General features: G+C 44.7%; 1 protein-coding gene across 1 annotated transcript; it reads left to right on the forward strand.

The window, feature by feature from the left end:
• The first annotated feature begins 20466 nt into the window (after nucleotides 1-20466).
• LOC135373052 (uncharacterized) lies at nucleotides 20467-21535 on the forward strand. The gene is made up of 2 exons (XM_064606360.1): nucleotides 20467-21255; nucleotides 21413-21535. Exons 1-2 carry the CDS (start codon nucleotides 20467-20469, stop codon nucleotides 21533-21535), a joined length of 912 nt encoding a protein of 303 aa, XP_064462430.1.
• The last annotated feature ends 1326 nt before the right edge of the window (nucleotides 21536-22861 follow it).

Here is a 22861-nt window from a genome sequence, read left to right on the forward strand (position 1 = left end):
ATTTTTAACATGTCTATTTTCTGATGAGTTTGATTTTTGCTTCTGATTTTCTGAATGATATATTACTATATGGTTTTGATTAGGAATATCTTCTTTGTAGTGGTATAGATTTTATTTCCTCTTGTGTTCGTGTCCCATAGTCTTCCAGGGTCTCTGCTGTTCACAGTTAATTACATACAACTATCAGAACTTCCCGCTACTGCACTGATGGTTCTCATGTATAGGAATATTATACTTTTGATAACACAGCTTATAATTTTGTTGATAATCATATTGAATAAGAATATCTTCTTTGATTAAATGTGTTGATCGTTTCTCGTTTTGATATGGTGTAGGTATTATTTCCCTGCATGTTGGATGATTTGTTCTATATTAATGCTATGTGTTGATCGTGTTGATTCGAATTATTGCCTTATGTCTGCGCTATTCACTTCAATAGAAATTGTATAATTAAATTTGTGTTATTGGAATGTTAAACGTAGCTTCCATATTGTGCTCGAAATTACTTACATCTATCAGGTTCTCACATCTCAGACTTTTTATAATAAAACTTGTAATTTTGATTGTAATCGTATTGATTAAGAACATCTTCTTTGATTAAATGTGTTATCACTTCTGATTCATTGAAAACTTGTGTGTATGATTACAGTTAATAAAAAAATATTGTGTTTGATCTGTGATACCTATTCAATGCTCTCGTATCATACCTTTAATAAGTATATTCTTTGTTACGTGTATTGTGTTTCTTCTGCATCAGGTTTCTTGGCTGGGTTTTTCTCCTTCACACAGAGTCATAACATAATTTCTGACACTAATGACTTTAATAAATATATTTTCACTTGCACTTTTGTGTATGGCTATCCTTTGCATGTAAACAGCCTACTGCACACCTGTTGTAGCTGGAAAAAAATTGCGATTGAATTCGGCACAGATTGAAAAATGACGAAAGAAGTCGGCCCAGGATGAAAAATGTGAGCGGGTAAGCGCGCACGCAGCCCTCCGGACACGCGCCACCCACCGCAGCACCCCTCCACCCGAGCGCCGCCTGCCGCACACAGGAAAAAATCGCGAAAAAAAGTCGGCGCGACGGTAGCGCTGCCCTTGCGGGAGCGCCGTAGTTTCGCTATGCCATAGTTTCTGACCGCCCTACTACTACAACCAATGACTTTCAATGAGAACTGAGACACTCAATTCATCTAATGTGAATAACGCAGGTATTTCTCATTGAAGTAATGAGAAGTGTTGCGGGAAAGCTGACTATGTTTGAGCGCTCCAACAGATGTTGTGGTGAAGGAGTCTTCCAAGGAACCGGGAGCTAATTTGTCCAATGAGAACCAATGACTTGCAATGAGAACTGAGACACCCAATTCATTTAATGTGAATAACGCAGGTATTTCTCATTGGAGTAATGAGAAGTGTTACGGGAAAGCTGACTTTATGTTTGAGCGCCCTAACGGATGTTGGGGAGAAGGAGTCTTCCAGGGAACCAGGATCTAATTTGTTTAATGAGAACCAATGACTTTCAATGAGAACTGTGACACCCAATTCATTTAATGTGAATAACCCAGGTATTTCTTTATTGAAGTAATGAGAAGTGTTGAGGGAAAGATAGCTTCATGTTTTAGCGCTCTAACAGGTGTTGTGATGAAGAAGATTAATAGGAAATCAAGAACCAAAGCAAGTAATTAGTTCACTGGGTGCCAATGAGAAACAATGATTTCCAATTGGAGCAATCTCAACCGACGTGTTGTGCAATGAAGATCCCCTTCATAGTAGAAGGACGAATTGGGCAATTGGTTTATTATCGAACCATCATGATCACTGTGTCAATTGAATTAATGTGAGCAAACATTATGTTGTGCGGATAGGACTGCTCCATGCATAAATGAAAGGATGGAGATCATGAAAGACACATTCGAGGGATAGAGCAAGTTGGTGTACACTGAATACAGAAGTCAATCATTCTAATTTAAAATATCTTATATTCAAAACGTGTTTGAATACCTACACACTTCAATTGGCACAAACTACGCAACTGACGAGTTTTAAATTGCTTACATTTAAATCCAGATATTTTTTGCACTGCACGAGAGTGAACGGGAATATTCTTTTCCCCAGGAGCATGCATATAGAAATACGCAGGAGTGCCTCAAGTGAAGTATGCTCTCTACCCATGCATAGTTTTGCACATTGTGTTTGCAAGTGGTGAACAAACTTGTGTAAACAATATATAGCAAAACATATACAAATAATGTACGCTTGTATGTGACAGCTGTAAGTATATACTTCAAACAAGAAAATCTCAAAAACACGGTACATGACATCGTGTAAGAAAGATTGATGGTTATAGCTTACGTTATCTCGGGAAAAAAAGGAACTGCTAGAAAAGACATCAATGGTTATCTCAATATTGTCGCACTACTAATACAATTAAAAACTTGTATGATACATGCAATGAAAGAAATTTTACCAAGAAAGGAAAAACAGTGTTTTTCAACGGTAGTCATCACTCATATTCAATCTTGTCTGGCAACTTGGACACCACAAACTGCTCATTTAGCGCCATGCGCATACGTCTACATGCCAACGGTACAGGTGAAGGTATTCTTACTCACTGCGAAACCTAGCATATTGTTACGTGTGTTCCGAGCACTGTTGTATTCCAAAAGTGTCAGTGAACTTACCGTTTGCTGACCCTCATGGCAAAAGCTATTGCGAATAATCTCGGCATATGACCCGCCGTCCAGACAAACTATCTCATTGTTTGTCCTCTGACATTTAATATGATATGTAGTGACATTGTACACGACCCTTTTGGCGATCATTCACTCGTAAGCGGTGGATGATGAAGGCGATACTGCCCTTGCATTTTTTTAATATGTTAACGGTCTCGAGCCCTACAGCTTTCCCAAGTGCCCCTGCAGACGAAAAACTTTCAAATCATGTTGCAGCAAATCGTTCTGAAACAGTTGCGCAGCATAATTAAAGCGGCCACTGAAATAGGGCATCGATAGGTCCAAAACTGAAAACACTTTTTCTTGCAATGTGAGTCAAACAATGAAAGCTGAAGGACACTGACGACTTGCAATACAGGAGCTCTATTTCGCACGCAAACATAAGAATGAGCCTAGAAAAAAAAAAAAAGATTGCCGAGGCAGTTTCTATGCTGGGTCAGTGCAGGTTGAATTTACATTGTGAAACCATCCAACTCCCATTCGAAAACAAGAATAGTTCAATGCTGGATTCGAGCTGGAAATGCGATGCATCCTTGTGGGATCCTTGTGGGATGTTCCAGCGACTACGCCAGATAGTGGTAGATTCCTGGCTGTGAAGATAAGCTGGGCTTATATAAAGCAAAAAAAAAGGAAAAAAGAAAATAACTGTCGAACTTAATTGCACAACGTGTACATATTAAATTATGCACAAATACAATAAAACATATTGATGAAATATTAAAATAAACGAAATAAAAATAATAATTCTAATAATAAATAAATATATAAGCTAATAAAATAAATAAAGACCGAAACGTGTGCAAAGTTATGCACACAACTCAGCGTTCCTGAGTAGGTTGCAAAAAACTTATTGTGCAGTGCGACAGCTTTACCCTGCGACGCTTCAGTTTTGCCAGTCTGTCAAAACGAAACTACAGCCATAATGCTCTCGTCGTCGTATGCGACCGAGCGCCATTGGCATCAATTCAGAATAATATGTTTTGAACTTGGAAACGTCTGTCGGCGTGTAGGATCTAAGCTGCTGTCTGGTAAATTAGACGATGATTCCTGCCCTTCAGCTCCGCCGACCGCATAAAAATCTGAACGTCTTTGCATTTGTGTAGTGAGGTCCTCCGTCACGCATTTTGTTCCTGAACCCATGCACGAGCTCTGTTAGCACAAAGGTAAGCGGCGTGTTTCGGACGCTTGATCCTCAACTCCCAAGCGAACCAAGAGGTGTTCTAGTGACCCGATATTTATCCATAGTTCTCTGAAGTGCCTTCATGATGTGCCATCATCCCGCTTGCACTAGACGGATTTACTTTGTCGGACAATTAGATGAGAAGGTGCTACTGGATAAGTGACGCTCGTGATTTCTCATATGCATGTATCAGATCTTGCCTGCTTCAAATTGTGTCACACATTATCTCCTTATAGTGTTGTCACTGTTGCTGTATGTACGCTGGATATTTGTAGTATATCTCTTTTCATACCTGTTAGTGTGGATCAACTTTGGATCAGAAATGAATGAAGCAGAGCGGCGTTTTCATTGTTTAAGCTTCCTTTTTCATGCACATTTCTTTCTTTTAAATCAGTTCGCATAGATACTGTCTTTATTTGCAGCCAAACTGTCTCACATTCTTACAATAAATCTTCCAATTTATTGCTCATATTCACTTCATAATTTTCTCGGCATATTTAAGCCTTTTCAGCTTCCTCGTGCAACAATTTATCTTGAATCAGTTGCTTCAACGAGAGCTGATGTAAGTTTTCAGTAAGGACACCCTATATACATGGGTGAACTTAGAAAAGTAACCAACCTTTCCATTCTGAGGGCTTCCGAGAGCTATATTCTCTGAAGTCCTTTGGTGGTTTCGATAAAGAGCTTCATGGCGTCATTATTCGTCTGCTAATGATGATTATTGTTTGTTTCTTGCAAACATACAGGGTGTGTGTTTTTATTCGCTACAACATTTTTATTAAAAACTAGTAGAGCAAAATATATGCCATTTTTCAGTTTTGCCATTTCAGCTATATGGTCAGGCGAACATTCGCTCGAAGAAAATCATGCAAATATATGATCACGAATTACCTAAAGTTCATTAGCTTTTTAATTAGGGGACTTCTTGCAAAGGCGAAACAACAGAACGGGATCTATTCGGCGTCAAAAGTAATTTCATGTTGAAAAAACACACAAACGCGCACATGCGTTGAAATATCTGTCGCGGAATTGCGCTATGCAAATGAGCCGGAACATGAAATAAGCACGTTTCTGGCGCAGAAAGAGCGACATGCAACCCAAGTGGGAGGGCCACGTAATTTTGAGCGATGAAACTGATTGATGTAGGAGCTAATGGCCAGATGACCGCTCTTCTACCCGGATAAGGCGAAGGTCGCATCGTTTCTTCGTTTGCAAACTGCGTATTTCTTGTTTCGGCTCATTTGTATAGCGAAATTGAGCGATGAACATTTCAACACAGGTGCGCATTTAACACATATTTCCACATGGAATGTCTTTCAACGAGGAACATATTCCTTTCCGTTTCCTCGCTTTTATGCGAAATCCCATAATTAAAGAGGTAATCAATCATTATTAGGTAATTATTGATCTTGTAGTTACATACTTTCTTCCGGAGCATGTTCACCTGTCCATATTACTCAACTGCGAAAACGGCGTCCATTTGGCTTTGCTAGTTTCTAACTACAATTTATGTGACGAATAAAAGTAAACACCTGCAGAATGCTTCTTTGGCTTCACACAGCCACGTTCCTGTGGCAGTCCGTAGAACGCCCAAGAATACCGTGTGCAAATTCAAAATATGGCATGTTTATTAGTGCAGCTGGTCCTTTATATCCGCAGACATTAGAGGTTGTCCTTTAATGACTGCTGAATCTCTGTCACTGCTGCTTCACCAGTCGATTCTATTGGGGTGTTAATGGTGATAAGGTCCATGGCTGAGGTCCATGGCATAGTTCTCTCCTTCATGGTAACACCAACTACATCCACAGTACTCGTGAAACCCGACATTGTTTTGCATGGGGGGCAGAGATACGGAGTCGACACAGCTGCATAGTCCAATAAATCTGCTTTGAACAATGCTTCCCGACTTCCATGACTTTCATGACTTCAATGTCACATCTGAAAATATCATTTGAATCGTCTACAGAAACGAGGAAGGTGTTCATGTCCAGCTTTCCTTTACCACAATCTGCCTCACAGTTTGAGGCAGCTCATTTATCATCACGTGAATTGACCAAGCTGATTTTTGCTGATTTAACTTGTGCCCCATCGGTATTAAATGTATAAGATAAGTTGTCAATTGATAACAGGACCTAACCGGGCTGGGATAATGCTTCATACTTTGCTCCGTCCAAGATACCTTCAAATTTGTTTCTCTTAATTATGTACAGTGACTGCCGGCAACCTCTTCTCTAGTGTACGGTTTACACTGCATTGTTGCGCTTTATGAGGTGCTCCCCGGATTTTTTTTCGCAGAATTGACACTTTTTTTATGGAAATCAGAACTTAATTTTTGCAGGCGATTTTAACTGTACGATAGACCGCCAGCACGGCCGGCAGGCGAACAGAGAGCTGGAGCGCCTGGTGAACTCAATTGGTTTAATTGATACTTGGTCCCACGTGCATGGTAATGCATATGAGTTCACCTGGGTTAACACACGTGGCTACCACAGCCGACTAGACAGATTTTATGTCTCGCCAGGCTTGGCAGACTTCATCTCTAGTTGTGCGACCCGACCTGCTGGGGATCTTACAGATCATCACGGCGTTCTTTTGTCCCTATCTGGCCTGCTCAATTTTCGATCTGGTTGTTGTTTTTGGCGGCTGAACGTGTCCTTGCTCGAGGATCCCGAAATTAAAAGTGATATGCAAGATTGGCTATCGGAACAGTGTTCCGCACCCGATTTTGGGCCAGATCACTGGGAGGCTTTGAAGCAGGGAGCAGCACACCGTCTTCGGTCTTGGGGGAGACAGCGTGCGCGTGAACATCGGCAGTGTAGAGATGCACTCAGGCAGGTATTAGCTATTCTTCGCCACCCTGGCTCTCGCAGCCATGATACTGCCTCTGAGATAGAGGATGTGCAAAGGCGCCTTGCGTCTCTTCGTATGCACGCTTGGCGCAAGTTCGTAGCGCAAAGAAACGTCGAGCGCTGGTGTCGGGAAGCTTATTGCTCACGCATGCTATTGCGGCGCTATGTGGCAGGAAATCCGGGTTCGAGTATAGCCGAGCTCCGGTCAGCTGACGGCTCACTTCTAACCGAACCTGATGACATTCAAGCAGCGATGCGTGAGCATTGCGCGGCCCTTTACGAGGAGTCATCACCCGAGGAGTCCGTTATCAGCCGAGAGTGCCCACTGCCGGAGGAAAAGATAGAGCATGTAGGCTCGGGGCTGCTCCCGCAACAAGAGATTCTAGCAGCTGTCTCATCAATGCCGAACGGAAAGTGTCCCGGCGTTGATGGCCTCCCTGTTGAGTTCTACAAACGTTGTCCTCTTGTGCAAGGACCCGTTCAGAAAACGAGATCCGGATGCATACCGGCCTATCACTCTATTGGCATGCGACTACAAAATCTTAGCCAAGGCACTTCTTTTGCGTGTTTCGCCGCACTTAGAAAAGGTGCTACACCCGTGCCAGGCGTGTTCGGTCCCTGGCAGGTCGTCAGACCTCCACAGGATAGCGCTACGTGATGCCATCCATTGGATAATGTGTTCACGCACAGCAGCAGTGGTGGCTTCCTTCGATCAGTCGAAGGCATTCGATCGTGTGCGCCACATGTACTTATTTTCAACACTGAGGGCATATGGTTTCGCCGATGGTTGGGTGCGCTTCTTTGAGGTGCTATACAAAGGCGCAAAAAGTGTCGTTTCCGTAGCTGGTGGTCTATCGTCACCGTTTGACGTTACGTGTGGTGTCCGACAAGGATGCCCTCTCTCCCCCGCCTTGTATCCCCTTGACATCAACCCTGTCCTCGAGAGGCTGTGTTGTCTCTCAGTTATCCTAGGGCTACCTAATAGATGCCCACCGCCTGTGTTTGCGTACGCTGATGATGTCTCCGTCATACTACCGCGCGAGAGCCAGTGTTGAAAGCGTTCGAAGACTACGGTACAGTTTCTGGGGCAAGATTGAATAGGTCCAAAAGTGTCGCTCTTTTTTTAAATGTTCAGCCAACCTGTGCTGCACCGTTTCAAGTTCCTGTAAGACCTCAGGTTAAAATCCTGGGAGTTGTTTTTGACAGTGCAGGGGTCTCAGCTGTCAACTGGCCTCGAGTATTCAGCCGCTGTAGTGCTGTGCTGCGAGAACTTAAGTTTGTTGAACTGCCGATCACTTTTCGGGCACGGCTGTTAGCAGCATGGTATTACAGTCGCTTGTGGTTTTTAGCGGCTGTTTCATCCCCGCCAGCGGTAATACAAGGAGCTATCACACGACACACGTTCCGCTTTCTGTGGGGCGGATCCGTTGAATGGGTCAGTAGGTCTCAACTCCACGGAAGCCGTGATCTGGGTGGCTTGGGAGTTTCGGCTGTGCGAGAAAGGTGCTTGGCGCTTCAATCGCGTATTCTCTTTGAGGCGCTCCGTGCGTCACAGCACCCGGCCTGCGCATTAGTGCAGTATTTCCTAGGATACGCCACCAGGTGGTTCCTCGAAAGTCCCGAGCTTCGCCGCAGGGCGGAAGTACTCCCTGCTTATTTTTGTGCTTATGTTGCTGTCGTGCGGCGCTTGCGTGTCGAATGCCCAGATGAAGACATTTCCTTGTGGAGCGTCCGCGATTTCTACGCTGCCTACAGGGAAATGCGACCGGGTCCCGCAAGGCCAGCAGTGCCAACGAAATTCGCCTGGCGGCGTATCACTGCTGGCTGGCTTGATGCACGGCGCGCTAGTCTCCAGTGGAAGGTGGCCCATGGTGTCCTCCCACTGCGTGAACGTTTGCACCGTTTTCGGATATGTCGCACGGACGGTTGTCCGTCTTGTGGCATGTCTGAGACAGCAGAACATTGTTTTTTGCGATGCCATATTCCACTTTTACTGTGGAGTAGGGCGGCGCAAATATTTGGGCTCCCAGCAGTTGATTGGGCCACCGTAAGGTACCTGGAGCCGTTGCCGGTCGCCCGCGCAGAGCGGAAGCAACCAGCATTGCTGATTTCGGAAATTAACTTCCAAATTTGGATTCGCCGGTGCCGGCTGTCCTTTGGTGGTCCAGATGTTGGGAGCATGGCTATTTTTCAGGCAGTGAGAGCCGGGCTGCGTGCACATATCATCCGTGAGCAGTCATTATTTGGGTCTGTGGAGTGCTGTCGCCGCTGGCTTACAGCGACTCGGCTCTTTGATCATTATCAAGGTGAGTGGCATATCAAGTTCTAGTAAGCCCACTAGGACTGTACTGCTCCCCCGTAGAGACTCTTCCGGAGTTTCAGGATTGTTCGGAAGGGTATGGCACGTACAAAAAGCAATCTCCCTTTGGAGCGTTGTTATCTGGTATGTAAGATAGAGCTTGTGTAAAAGAGGCTACCTCCATAGGTAGTTATCTTGCTTGATGACAATACTCACCCCGGAAAAGAAGTAGGAGTGAAGGAGGCTGTGCCTTCAGCTACTGCTAAATGTAAATTACATCTTTTAGATTTTCTATTTCGCACTATCTGATGCACGACAGTATTACTTGCCAAACATTTCGCATCTGTGAAGGCACAGTGCGACTGAGAATATTACACCCAAGCTGAAATGTGTGCTGTGATAGAATACAATATGTAGTGCATTGATCCAGTAAATTATCGAAATCACATTGTGTCTAATTCATTTTTGCGGGAATTCGTTTATACTCATTGGAAAGCTCTACGCATCTAATGTGACTATACCACAACAAACCTACTGGCGAATCGAAATGGTGAACCATTCCAATGAGAAATATCCTGCTGGGGCTCATTGGTTCAATGAGACATGACGGGGACATTCAGTGAGTTTGAAGCCACCATTTGTCATTACATCTCATTAACACTTTCTGTGACCTCTCATTATATCTCACTAACACTTGCTGTGATTTCTCATTACATCTCATTAACACATTCTGTGATTTCTTATTAAGACTCATTGAATATGACATCATTTTCAATGTAATATTTGTCCCAAATCATCTATTGGGAATGAGAATTTTCACAGTCACTGAATGAGATTTGTGTACATGACATCCAGTAGGTTTCATGAGATTTTCATAGGATTTTGAATGAGGCGGTTTCCAGCAGGGATGTTCAGACAGAAGAGAGCGAGAGCTCAACAGTTGGTCTACATAAGACACAAGGGAGAGAAGAAAGGTCACGTGGTACAGAGATCCAAAGCGTTGTATACAAACGGAAAGAAAAGAAAACGGAGCGAACCATAAACACACCGAAGCCATCCACCTCGTCCAGCCAGACCGCTTAACGCAACCGAGTTAAACCCGACACTTGTTGTCGTTATGGCCTGTGGAGTCAGACAGGGGTTCTTCGAATTGTATCAACACCGGGGATCCCGCTTCGAGATGTGTGGCATGTTATGGTTCCATCCAATCTGCCCCTCCGTGTATACTTCGACTGATATAATTTGGTTTGAGTACAAGAAATTCACACGCTAAAAATACAGAGCAAAGAAACGAAACCCGTGCCTTGTAAGTGGCAGCACAGTGGGATTTGAAGTTGGAGTCAGCGTGATAGGTTTTGAAGTTGAAGCCAGCATGTGTGGGTTTGGAAATCGAAGTCCATGTGTTGGGTTTTGAAGTCAGCACGGTGGTTTTGAAGGGGAAGCCAGTTGGATGAGTTTTGAAGTTGAAGTCTGTGCGATGGATTTTGAGGATGACGGACAGGTTTCGGAGACCTCATAATAGGTTTTGAAGCCGACAATGTTTAGTCGATGCCTGACGTTCACGTGTCACGATTGTTACTTGTGCGAACGCATGCGCAGTGAATGGCAAATGTGTATTGGAGTGCACCGAGCGAACATAAATGCTTCGTGTTTCGTGTCTGGTGTGGGCGTATACGCCTGACACTGCATTTAAAATTGAGGTGGCAAATGAGCAAACATTGAGGGTTCTCCACATCTCCTGTGTTCCAAACAAAACAAATCGGCAACATTGTAAGAGTAATGTGTTGTCTTGCTGAGCTCAAGGTCGCAGGTTCGATTTCGGACGAGGACCGTAGTAATGTGGGGGAGATTATCATTGCTTCCGGCACCGTGTGTCGGAGATTTCGGATACACGTCAAAAGAACCCCAGGTGGTCGAAATTATACGCAGTCCTACCCTGCGGCACGCGCAACATGTCGCTACAAAAAGAGGGTGACATACCTTACGTGTAACATGACGGCACCATTACCATTATTATTACATTGTTCATTAGGCTGCAATTACCAGAAGGACATAGCTGACCCCTCGCAAACATCACGGAAAAGATCTAAGCCGCTTATGCTTGGGACCATGAATAGATTCCTTTGGCACAAACCGTTGCCTTGCAGCAAGCAATGCAACAAGTTGCCTGCTACAAGTGAAAGCTTGTGTTCGGTGCTTTCATCCTTTCGACGTAAAAAAAAATTCTAAAAGACCACTTGTGACGCCGCTGCTGCGTGTTGCGAAAGCTTTGCTGCGTGCCATTTCATGTTTCTCGTACTATAGCAACTTTAAAGATTTTTCGCGCGCGATAAACAAAGAACGACCTGAAGATACTTTAGTATTGGTAGCCGGGATAATGATGAGTACTGCGGCGGTAAATTTGGATCCGGAACTCGTCCACCAATTCTTTTTTTTTTTTTTTGCACGCCGAATTTGCCATTATTTGCTCAAAAGGTCAACTTCGGAATTTTCTAAAAAATAAACCGTATGTCACATGACCTAAAATATTTTTCTCTGCAATGTACTGGTATTTTACTATCTGAGAAAAATATACAGCTGATTTTTGCCAACAGTTGTTAAGGAAAAAAAATTCGAACTTGGCACAATGTGCGAAGATGACACTAGAACGATCTTAATTTTTTTTCTCTGAAATTGTCGTTGGTCCAGCAACACCGTTGGGACGCTTCAGCTGGAATGACTCAGCACTGAGGGGGTCTAGCTGGTTATTAGATAGTTTAGTGTAGAATGACCCAGATGGCAGGATGACAGCTGGTAACCCCTGCTACAAGCAGCTGTCCTGCCTTTCTTCTGCGACATGCTCAAAGGACAATAGCAGTAGGTTGACATTGCATAGTACACACTGAGGTCCAACTTCCCTGAATCTGCAATTCTGTGAAAAAGTTGTTCTGAATCAATATGGTTGTCTATGTGTAGCGTGCATTTCAATGTACATTTGTGGCGACTTCGGGTGATGCACCTCCATCATGCAGTGACAGCGACTCCACTCGGTCGCTTTCCACAGGGGAGCTGCACGCAGAAAAGCAGCAAGCACATAAATTCACAGAGTGCTTTTGCCACCAAAAGTGCTGTTTTGTACGCTCTTTTTCAGGACAGTTCTGGTTCAAACAATCCGAGCAGGATGCAAAGAGACGCCCTCAAGGCTAGAATTGCTCCATGCTGTACGACCTGAACGTGTGGCTGTTGCGTCACTGGCTTCATCTGGCTTTACAGCTAGCTCCGTGGGCAGAAAAAAGTGCCCCAACTGAGTCACTCAAAATTGTCATCAACTATATCTCTCAGCTGCAACTCCATGAGGTCATCGCTAAGGAATACCACGCGTGCACTTTCTCAAACTTCCGCGTGCGGTCCCAAACCTATACTCCATCACCTATACTGAGAGTAAAGTAAAGGCAGCATTTTTGCTACGCTCCTTGTGGAAATTTCCATTGCTATAAAGTCGCACTGGATTAGTGCAAGCGACGTATGCGCAGTGTATAGAGTTTCCTTATATTGACTTCGACCACTGATGAATTTTTGTAATTACTGCACTATGTTTTAAATCTAACCCTGGATTTTTCAGAGTCACAGCGAGAAAACAAGTGCCACGCTAACGCTACTGACTTCGAAGTCGAGCTGGCAGTTAAGTCATGGCTCCGGCACACAAGGGAGCGTCTTGACAAAAAGACGAAAGCGTGAGTACTATAATTCACCTCGTCTCTTAGATTGTACGCAGTGATAAATTTTGGCCCCAGAAACACCCCATCCCTCCTTGGTTGACCTTAAGCTCTGGGTTCCATCACTCTATGCCGATGAATGCCAGGATAATTTATGACTCAATGACAGTGGGCTTTGCATTGGTGTCCAGTATGAAACTCTACACAGCAGTCCTGAGGCTACTGCATTCAAGACATGGCATGTTGTAAAGTAGCAAAGAAGACATTTTCAACACCCTGTTTTGTTACTGTTAAGCAGGCCAGTAAAATGCACCATGGGAAGTAATTCACCCCAGAGTCATAATTGTCGTGGAGATGGAATTTAAGCTTTGCCACAAATACGAACATGCGTGTCAGTGGTGGAGAGGAGTACCATACGCGAACTTTGTGCTTAAGTGATTATGTCCGTGCCTGTTGATGAGTTCAGAGAAATATGTGGTACTAAGCTATTCAGGGCCCTGAAGGAGCATTGCTTCTTGCTGGTCATGATTTCCAAAAATGTGTGGTGTCGTGTTCTACGAACAATAGTTTATCACCCTCACTGGCACTCTGGAATTAAATTCAGAAATACACAACGCACGTGACATTTTTGTCCTCTGTAGTCAGCTATATTATGAGGTTTTACAAGGTTATGTTATGAGGTTACTATTTTGAGGTTTTTTACATGAGTCGTGGTTTGTTTCCCAGGTCACGGTGAAGCAGCAGACATTTGGCTCTGAGAGGTGACAAACTGTGATGGAGGTCATCGCCGCTTCTTGGAAGTTTTTTCCTAGGACTATACTTACACGAAATATATAGCGTGTTCACAATGCATGTCTTTTTATATATATATGGCCAAATCATTTTGTTGCTCTTCTAAACGATGACAATATGTTCTACGCCAAAAGCCACACCTTACGAGGGCAACAGCAGCCTTCTAAGTCAATGTATTAAGTGAACTCTTAATTATTGGATATAGAAGCTCAGTGCAAATACAGAACGTATTTCCGTTGGTGTGCTGATACCGCTGCAGTTAGCAAAAGAACGTTCCACACAATTATTTGCAATACAAAATGGCCCGGAAACAACTGAAATGTGATGGTAATTCTTGTCGCACAGCTTGTACCTGCAGCGTGCTTTTTTGAGAAAGCACGCTGCAGCTACAAGCGAAAGGACAAGAGTTACCATCACATTGCCGGTCCACTTTGTCCCACATTGCCGGTCCCAAATAATTGTCTCAACTGTTCTTTTGTTAACTGCAACAGTATCAGCACTCCAAGGGAAAGAGATTTTGCATTTGCACCGAGCTTCTATCTCCAACAACTAAAAATATAATAAACGAAACTTGATTAACACATTGACTTAGGAGGCTGCTGGCCCTCATAAGGTGTGGCTTTTCGCATAGAGCATATTGTCATCGCTTATAAGAGCAAAAAAAAAAGATTTTGCCATATATAAAAAACTGCCAATAGTTGGCGTGAACACTTGTGTCTGCTTGCTCAAGTATGGAAGCTTTGCACACTACGACGAGCCAGAGGCATCGCCACCCCATGTGACACACAGTGTGAGCCTTCTGTTTTGTGCAATTCATTATTTTTGTTTGGAACTCCTCTGTTGCTGGTATTTTCTGTGATACTAATAGTTAACAGGTTAAGAACTGCAGTGTGCCTCTGACCACTTTTAGCAAAACTGGTGTTTTGTAGAGTGCACCATTTGTGATATGTGCGGTAGTAAAACCACAGGTCATTTTTGTCATCAGTTACTTTGCATCCCATACTGTGATATCTTGTTAGGGCAAGATGCCTCTATCAAGTGCCTTGTATTAATCATTTATTTAGCTGTTGTAGCTCTGGCACATATTTTTATTATGTACACAACAGTGCGAAAGGTATCTAGTAATTTCATATGTTTTAACCTTTTTGTTTGTGCTGCAGTACTTCCCAGGCTGCAGTGCAGAAGCAGAGAGCAACAATGCCGGCTATTGCGCTGTGATCTTGTCACACTATGAGTCATTTTATCCATGTATACTCTTTTCTATGTATGTTTTTACATTGAGTACAGTGCGGGAAAAAGAGACCTAACAGCAGCTTCCTAAGGCCCAGTTTCACTAATACCAGTCAACATTAGGTCCAAATCAAAAGGCCTCTCCATCAGTATAGAATGTCTGTTGCATAAACATATGTAATCTGTGTTAGTAACGCGATTGGAGGGCTAGCTTCAATATGGACTTGCGGCAATGTTATGGTGAAATCTGACCTTAAATGTTTTCGCAGAAATCTTAGGTGCAACTTGTTGCTTGTATATTTTCCCATTAGTTTGCTTGTACTCTAAATAAATATGTTTTTGTAGTCCGTTTGTCGTGATTCGCGCTTTTCTGAGTGTAAGCAAGTCTGAAATACGAGATGCTGAAGGAACACTTGAAAATACTGGCATCCCACAATAGTTGTATAGTTGCATATATGCCATATTGCATGCTACATACATAGTTGTAAATAAATTACGTAAAAAAATTCGGATTTCAGGGACCTGTAAAAATGGGTGTGCAGTGTTTATGCAGCTCGAGCAGACCAAAGAGCAATGCCGCCGCAACTATTTTGATTACGAGCACTTTAGTTCATACAATATTTGTATTGCAGCAGAAGGGGTGACTTGATATTGTAGAATCAGCTGTAATTCCATTATATAAGTGAGAGTATGCAATATCCCTAGTAGCTCCTGGTTACGTCCCTATCTCCTGGTTATGTCCACAAAAAGAACGTTCGTAGGAAGTTCGAAGCCCGGCCAAGTAGATCTCCGTAGGATATCCGCTGGAGAAATTTCATTATTCCTCGGATATCCGTATCTCTGTGAAAGTATCTCCAGTGGACATCCCTAGGACCGAATTTTCTGACTGGGAATGCGCATCACCTTTGAGTCGTGGGTGCGCACAAGCACAGCACAGAAGCTAGAGGTAATGTGACGTTGCATGCCAACACCACTGGGTGTGAGTACGCTCTCCGTGTCCAACGCAACGATGTAGTTGTACTGCTGCATGTACTGTATTTTAGTAAACTCTACAATTTTTTTTCCCGGCTCGCAAAATTCCAACAGGATTTCATTTACGTCCGTGCACAGGCGTCGATGTTTCGCCATGCTCTTTTCCTCCTTAAAAGAGCGCGTGCACCGCTCGCATACGAAACGGTTACTTCTTTTTGTCAACAAACGCTCGAGAGACTTTATTCCAAGAAAATGCTCATCAACCTCCAAAAGATGAATTTTCTTTTTGAATTCCAGTTTTGCGGGTCGCGACACGTGCACTCCCTGATCGACATTGGCGTAAACTTACACGGATATCTCGTTTTGGACTTCAAATTCATCCAGATCAGAGAATGAAACAGGGAAGCGGCTAGGCCTCCAGTACGCTGTTGCATAATTTTCATATTTTTTTCCATTTGTTCCTTTCCAGTGGATGCAAGAGGGCGAGCGTATTGTACTTAAAGCACTCGCCCTCCTTAGGTGTCGGTGAAGGGACATTCGTTAGGACGTTCCTACGATTAGGCAAATTGGTGGGAAGTACCCCATTGCACCCATTTTTTGTTAATTTTCCCAGTGGAAATACACATTTGAACTTTTTGGACGTCAGTGGATACAAACCCGCTACCCTCTCGTTGGTAATTTTCAATGCGCCCGGTGGACGGTGGACTCCTGCATCACGTCCATCAAAGTATTTGCGATAGCTTCGTCACTGTGGACTTCTCCAGCAAGCGCCATAAAATGAGCCATGTGTACGGTTATATCCCCTCGATTTTCTTTCATCATTAGAACGTCAGAACAAATACAAAACCTAAAGGGTATTCTTTGCGCTCGCAAAATAACAATTATATTGTGGAGGTGGTTCATTAAATATTGTCGCAAGTACTCTACTCCCTGATCGTGAATAGATGCCAATAGCACAAACGCATTGACGATACCTCGAAATGCGCTATCAGTTTGAAAGAATGGCAGGAAGGAAATGTCCACATAGGGATGTGATCGCTCGACGTGAGCATGCAATGTGGCAGGTGAAATGCCTGGAGAAGATGATCAATTCTCTTCCAATGGCCCATCATCCCACATATCATGAGGATTAAAGAAGCAGAACACGCATCTAGGCACTGAAAAAAAAGGCAGAAACACTAAGAAAACGTGCACCACAGAGCGTTGATGAAAAATACCTACTTTTGAAGCGGGCTCCGCACACTCACGAAGCGATGCGAAGACTGCTGCCTCTTTACACATCCTCCCCACTTATATAGCGGCGACCTCGCTGCATGCCCCAACATGCACGGGTGCGAGGAGTCGTCATCGCCTAAAAATAACTTGCTCGGCCCTTGGCCTATTGCCTCTTGACCTTGGCTTCACGTAATGCTCCGTCCGCCTACTTGATTACCCCACCTGAGCGCAAAGTTCGCTCTCATCACATGTCATTCCGATATGCAAGTTGCTTCCATGAGCAGGGACACAACCATCCCGTTTTGTTCACAGTGGCTGTGGAATTTCAATAATATTAAATGAAATAATAATAAATGAAACAAATTGCAGTGAAATGCAGATTCATCTCAGACAGGAATTTCTACCCTCAGCCTTAAACCCTCAGATACCAGCATTTCTGCTCGAATAGCAAAATAGATATGACTTCAAAAACTAAACACATGCTAACAAACTACCATCAAGTGATATCAGATAATTCTTGCATAATGCTACATACACAGCCGTATTGTCCCCGCATAAAGAACGCACAGGACAAGGGCACACAAATTCATTTAAGCCAGCAGGGAAAAGGCTTAAGACATCAGGAATAATCGCCGTCATCGAGTCGTTGAGTCCCCGCACATCGCTACGCGGCTAACACAAAACGACAACAACAAGATATTAGCGAAGGGTAAAAATTGCAGCAAGAAAGACACTACAGAACAAGTCTAGACATGCGACATCGAATGCGAAAACAGTGGTGATTAGGGAAAAGGCCGAAGCCTGCGAGAGAAAATCATCGAGCATACAGAACTTCATCTTTCTATTACGCGTAAACTAAACGCGGTCTGCTTGGAAAACGACGCACAAAACTTCTTAGGGGGCAGATAAATATAGGAATTTCTACACCGTGCTCAGATACCAGCATTTCTTGTGTTTAGGTTAAAAACTGATAGCAGGTAAGACATTTATGTGCTAGAGTACCTGGAAAAAGGTGATGGCTAACTACACTACGTTATAGAGTGCGCCTTTTTATGGTTTCTATTTTTGTTTTGTAAAAATCGGTGCGAACACCATGGATGTCGTTTTTATAGATGAGTCATGCGGCGAATTCTTTAATTGGAGAATTCTGGGCAAAAGCGAGATAACAGAATTGCAGACAGTGCTCATTGGGTTGAAAGCCAATCATTCAAAAAAATCATGAAACGAGCGCGTGCTGTGAAATATCCATCCCTGAATTTCGCTATACAAATGAATCGAAACCTGAAATAAACGGGCGCCGCGGCAGCGCACGGCGTTCGTCGACGGAGGCTTATTGATGCCGCAAAGCGCTTGATGGCAGCAGATTAGTATATACTCCAATAATTTCCAAAGCATGTGGCCCCCAGACATAGAATGAGCGTTATCCTCCTTGTGCTCCCTGTTTGTTTGTTCGTAAGAAAAAAAAAAGAAACGAGGAGAAATTGAACTCGTCTCCCGATGTTGAACTTTGGGACATTTAGAAGTTGGTACAACGGGCTGAAGGACGAGGACGAAGAAGAAGCAGGTTGCACGGGTTTGGTTTTTGTGTTGTTGGACAATCGGGTTCCAGGTTTCGAAGGAACTGGTCGTGTGGTAGATCGCTTCGCAGAAATAAATACGATTGGATTTGGGCTGGGAGTTCTTCCATTAAGGTCCGGGACAGGAACTTCTAAAGAAGATTGGTGCCGAAACCCGGGAGACAAGGAAGAGATGAAGGATCTCCGTCCACTCTAGATGAGGCATTCTGCGAACTACTAGGCCTACAACAGGAGATGGAACACATGGAAGACCTGCTACGTCGTCGCTGAGGGCTAAGAAGCGCATTGTCTCGCACAGTTAATGAAGCCACAGAGAAGCTCACTGGTGTCGATCTAGCGGAAGAGGACATAGAAGTGCTCGTTGCTCGAGTAAAGAAGCAGATGGACATTTTTTGGAGCGAGTGGATGCGGAGTTGGAACCTTTGTGGTCAGAAGAGGACGTTGAGGAAGAACAAAAAGAAAACTTCGAATATATTGACCGAGCGACAGCTTTGCTGGCACGGCTACAGTTCAGGCTAGAACGAATTAGCCCGACAAGGAGTTCGGCAAGAAGCTCACAAGGACCTATTCCAGAAGCGAGACAGGCTGATGACGTTGGAAGTGCGAACGTTCGAGTCAGGTTGCCCAAGCTGGAGATTATAAAGTTCAACGGCCAGCGCAAGAATTGGATGATGTTCTGGGAGCAGTTCCAACAAGTTGTCCACGACAACCAGAAACTCAGTACGTGCGACAAGTTCAATTATTTACGAGCAGCACTGACCGGTGAAGCGGCGTCAGCCATTGCTGGGCTACCACCAACGCGTTTCGGCGATGAGTCGCTTCAGATAAAGGACCACATGGGCAGGCTCATGAGTCTCCAGCCCGTGAAGACAGCCCAGGATACGAAAGGACTACGGAAGCTTCATGACGATATCTCATCGCACACGAGAGCGCTGAAAGCACTGGGCGTAGCCGAGGAGTCCTTTGCGTCGATGCTGTATTCACTCATGATACGGCTTGTACCACAAGGAATAGTCATCAACTTCAATCGAAAGACGTTGGAAGCTCAAAAGGAGACATCTACAAACAGTAACAATCAGGCAGTTAGTGCCGAAGACACTTCAGTAGGTCCCGACAAGCAACACTTGACGAAGGTGACTGAATTCATGAAGTTCCTCCGAGTGGAGGTAGAGAGCAGAGAGAGATTGAATGCCCATGAAGAAAAGCCTTCGTCAGGGTATAAGCAGAAGGACAACGAAGCTAAGACCCAGCACACAAGGAAATTCAGAAGACCGTCATTGGCCTCAGCGCTACTTCATTCGTCAGATGATACTCCAGAATGCTTCTTCTGTAAAGCGCGGGAGCATATGACTGCAGAATGCAACGCGACGATTCCAAATGACGAGAAGCTGCGTCAACTGCAAGAAGCAGGACTATGCTTCAGATGCACTTTGCCAAATCACGTGTCAAGAAGGTGTTGGCGGAAGGTCAAATGCGGGAAATGTCAGAAGAGACACGTTTCGTCAGTGTGCAAATTTGGAAGTCAGGATTCTCCCAGCAAGGGCAAGTTGACCGGCGGGACGGCGCAGCTAAGCTTTGAGTTGGTGGAAGAGTCAAGGCGGCCAACAACCGTGCTGCAGACAGTCGTCGCCTGGTGCAAAGGAGAAGTGGGAGCGGAGAAGTGCAAAGTTATGTTTGACACAGGAAGCCAGAGGTCGCTTGTGACACTACAAACTGCTCAGAGGTTGAAATGCAAGACAGTTGGTCACGAAGCATTGAAAGTTGGCGTGTTCGAAGGACGACAAGAAGAGAGGACGTTTCGGCGAGTATCCCTCAAGCTTCAGAGTATGTACGGCGGTAGGGAGTACTAGGTGGAGGTACTTGTCACGGACGTCATCAGCACCCAAAACACCGTAGCACCATGTTCCAGCATAATCAACGAAATGAAAGGAAGGAACCTTTCAGTACAGCACTTGGTCTGCCCTGAAAGTCGAGAGCATATTCAGGTCCTCGTAGGCACGGATCAATACTGGGATCTCCTAACAGGAAGAGTTTGGAGACTGGGAAGCAGTTTACGGGAAGTGGAAACAAGACTCGGATGGACAGTTCATGGAGTGTGCCCAGAAAGTGGAATAATCAAGCACTGTAATCAAGCTCTGGTGTTACGGATAGCAGTGGATGAATTAGAAACAGATACGACATTGAAGAAGTTTTTGCAGCTGGGATCCATTGGAGTGGCACCTGACGCCGACGATGAAAGGGACAATACAGTGCTACGTCAGTTCTCAGAAACTGTGAAACTGAAGGAAGGGCGTTACGAAGTAGCGCTCCCGTTCAAGTCTACAGTGGACTTGGGAAGTAACAAAGAAGTAGCTCTGAAGAGGCTTAATCAGTTGACTAGAAGACTCACTCGTAATCAGGAGCTATTGAAGAGGTACGACGAAACTACACGAATGGACAGTGATGAGGGCATGGCCGAGAGAGTATACAGTGACGAGGAAGACGTCGTGTACTACATGCCACATCAGGCGGTTCTCAGAGACTCGAGCACCACAACAAAACTTCGGGTGGTATTCGACTGTTCGTCAAGCTGCGTCACTGCCAAATCGCTCAATCAGTGTTTAGAAGCAGGACCGAATCTAAATCCGGATGTTGTGGAATTGTTAATGAATTTCCAGATAAAGAAAATCGCCCTGGTGGCCGACGTACAAAAAGCCTTTTTACAAATAGAAGTACGAAAGGAGGACAGAGATGCCCTACGTTATCTATGGCATGAAACAACGCCAAAAGGAGGAGTGACACTACCAAAGATAGAAAGCTGGCGGATGACGAGAGTCCCATTTGGTACGACGGCAAGTCCGTTACGCTACGTTACGGAATCATTTCAAGGCGATGGAAGAAGAGTACCCAGAGACGGCGAGCCGCCTAGGGAAACACATGTACGTCGACGACCTGGTCATCGGAGCCACTGATGTGCAAGAGGCAAAGAAGATCGCTAAAGAGGCAACATAGATTCTGGAGCGGGTGCACATGAAGTTACACAAGTGGGCGTCAAGCGACAATGACGTGCGTCAATTCTTGCAAGCGGAGTCTGGTGAAAGGACATTAGGAGACACGAAGGACATGCAAAAGGACTTAGGATTAGCGTGGCTACCGAACGAAAACGATTTCAATGAACGACGTATGGGACATGCATCAGGAACGAGGAGGCACCAAGCGACGGGTCCTGCAGATCACCGCACGAGTTTACGATCCTTTGGGAATGCTGGCACCTTTCACCGTATGCGCAAGAATATTCTTCCAGTAGTTGTGGAAACGGAAGGTTGGTTGGGATGACATACTGCCCATAGAACTTCAACCAACATGGAATCAGTGGTGTGCAGAGTTGTTGCACCTGCAAGACCTGAAAGTATCAAGGTACAGCGGGCAGGACAAGGATGCAGATGTCGTGTTCACGGAGATACATATATTCTGTGATGCAAGCCCCGCAGCTTATGGAGCGGTATCATATACAGTTATGGAAGATTCCTGTGGTACAAAGTGCCCAACAATGCTAATGGCGAAGTCTAGGCTCGCGCCGATAAAAGAACTGACGGTTCCACGGCTGGAGTTGATGGCATGCCTGGTAGGAGCAAGACTAGCTTCCTACATCACAGAAAAGATGCAAGTCACTCCAGTTCGACGACACCTGTGGACATATTCCAAAATCGCGCTTTACTGGATACGTGGAGATCCACAACGATGGAAACAATTCGTCCACAATCGAGTAAAAGAAATTCATGAGCGCACGAGGACAACAGAATGGGGATACTGTAACAGTAAAGAAAACCCAGCAGATTTGTTAACAAGAGGAATCTCCGCACGAAAGTTGATCGAAAGCAAGACGTGGTGGTCAGGACCAAGCTGGCTGTCTGAGGATGAAAGCGAATGGCATAGTGGCAGCTCAGATGGTGACTTTGCAAAAGACGAACTAGAGGAAAAGGAATCAAGACACGTATTGCAGACAGTAACGACGGTGACAGACTAAGTCATCGACATGCTATGGTTCAGTGCCCTGAAGAAACTGCACAAAGTCATGGCCTGGGTTTTCAGATTCACCGAAAAAGCGCGGAAAAGAAGTCGCCAAAGCGGACCGTTGACAGCGCAGGAATTAAGAAGAGTTGAGGAACAGTACGTGAAAACTGTGCAAGCAAACGCGTTCCCAGAGGAAATAGCAGCTGTGCGAAGCAAGAAACCTCTCCCGATGCGGTCAAAGTTACAAGGCAGCATGCTATTCGTGGACGGAAAAGGCCTGCTGCAATCGGCCTGTTGACCTGAGGGTCAACAGGCCGATTGCAG

This window comes from Ornithodoros turicata, unplaced genomic scaffold (genome assembly GCF_037126465.1).
Source record: "Ornithodoros turicata isolate Travis unplaced genomic scaffold, ASM3712646v1 Chromosome20, whole genome shotgun sequence".
Classification (NCBI taxonomy): domain Eukaryota; kingdom Metazoa; phylum Arthropoda; class Arachnida; order Ixodida; family Argasidae; genus Ornithodoros; species Ornithodoros turicata.

What these genes read in the sequence shown, in the direction of transcription:
- LOC135373052 (XM_064606360.1), top strand. Translation starts at nt 20,467, where the DNA reads ATGAAAGGAAGGAACCTTTCAGTACAGCACTTGGTCTGCCCTGAAAGT. An exon ending in AAGCCTTTTTACAAATAGAA is followed by an intron (nt 21,256 to 21,412) that starts GTACGAAAGGAG and finishes AATCATTTCAAG; the next exon opens with GCGATGGAAGAAGAGTACCC.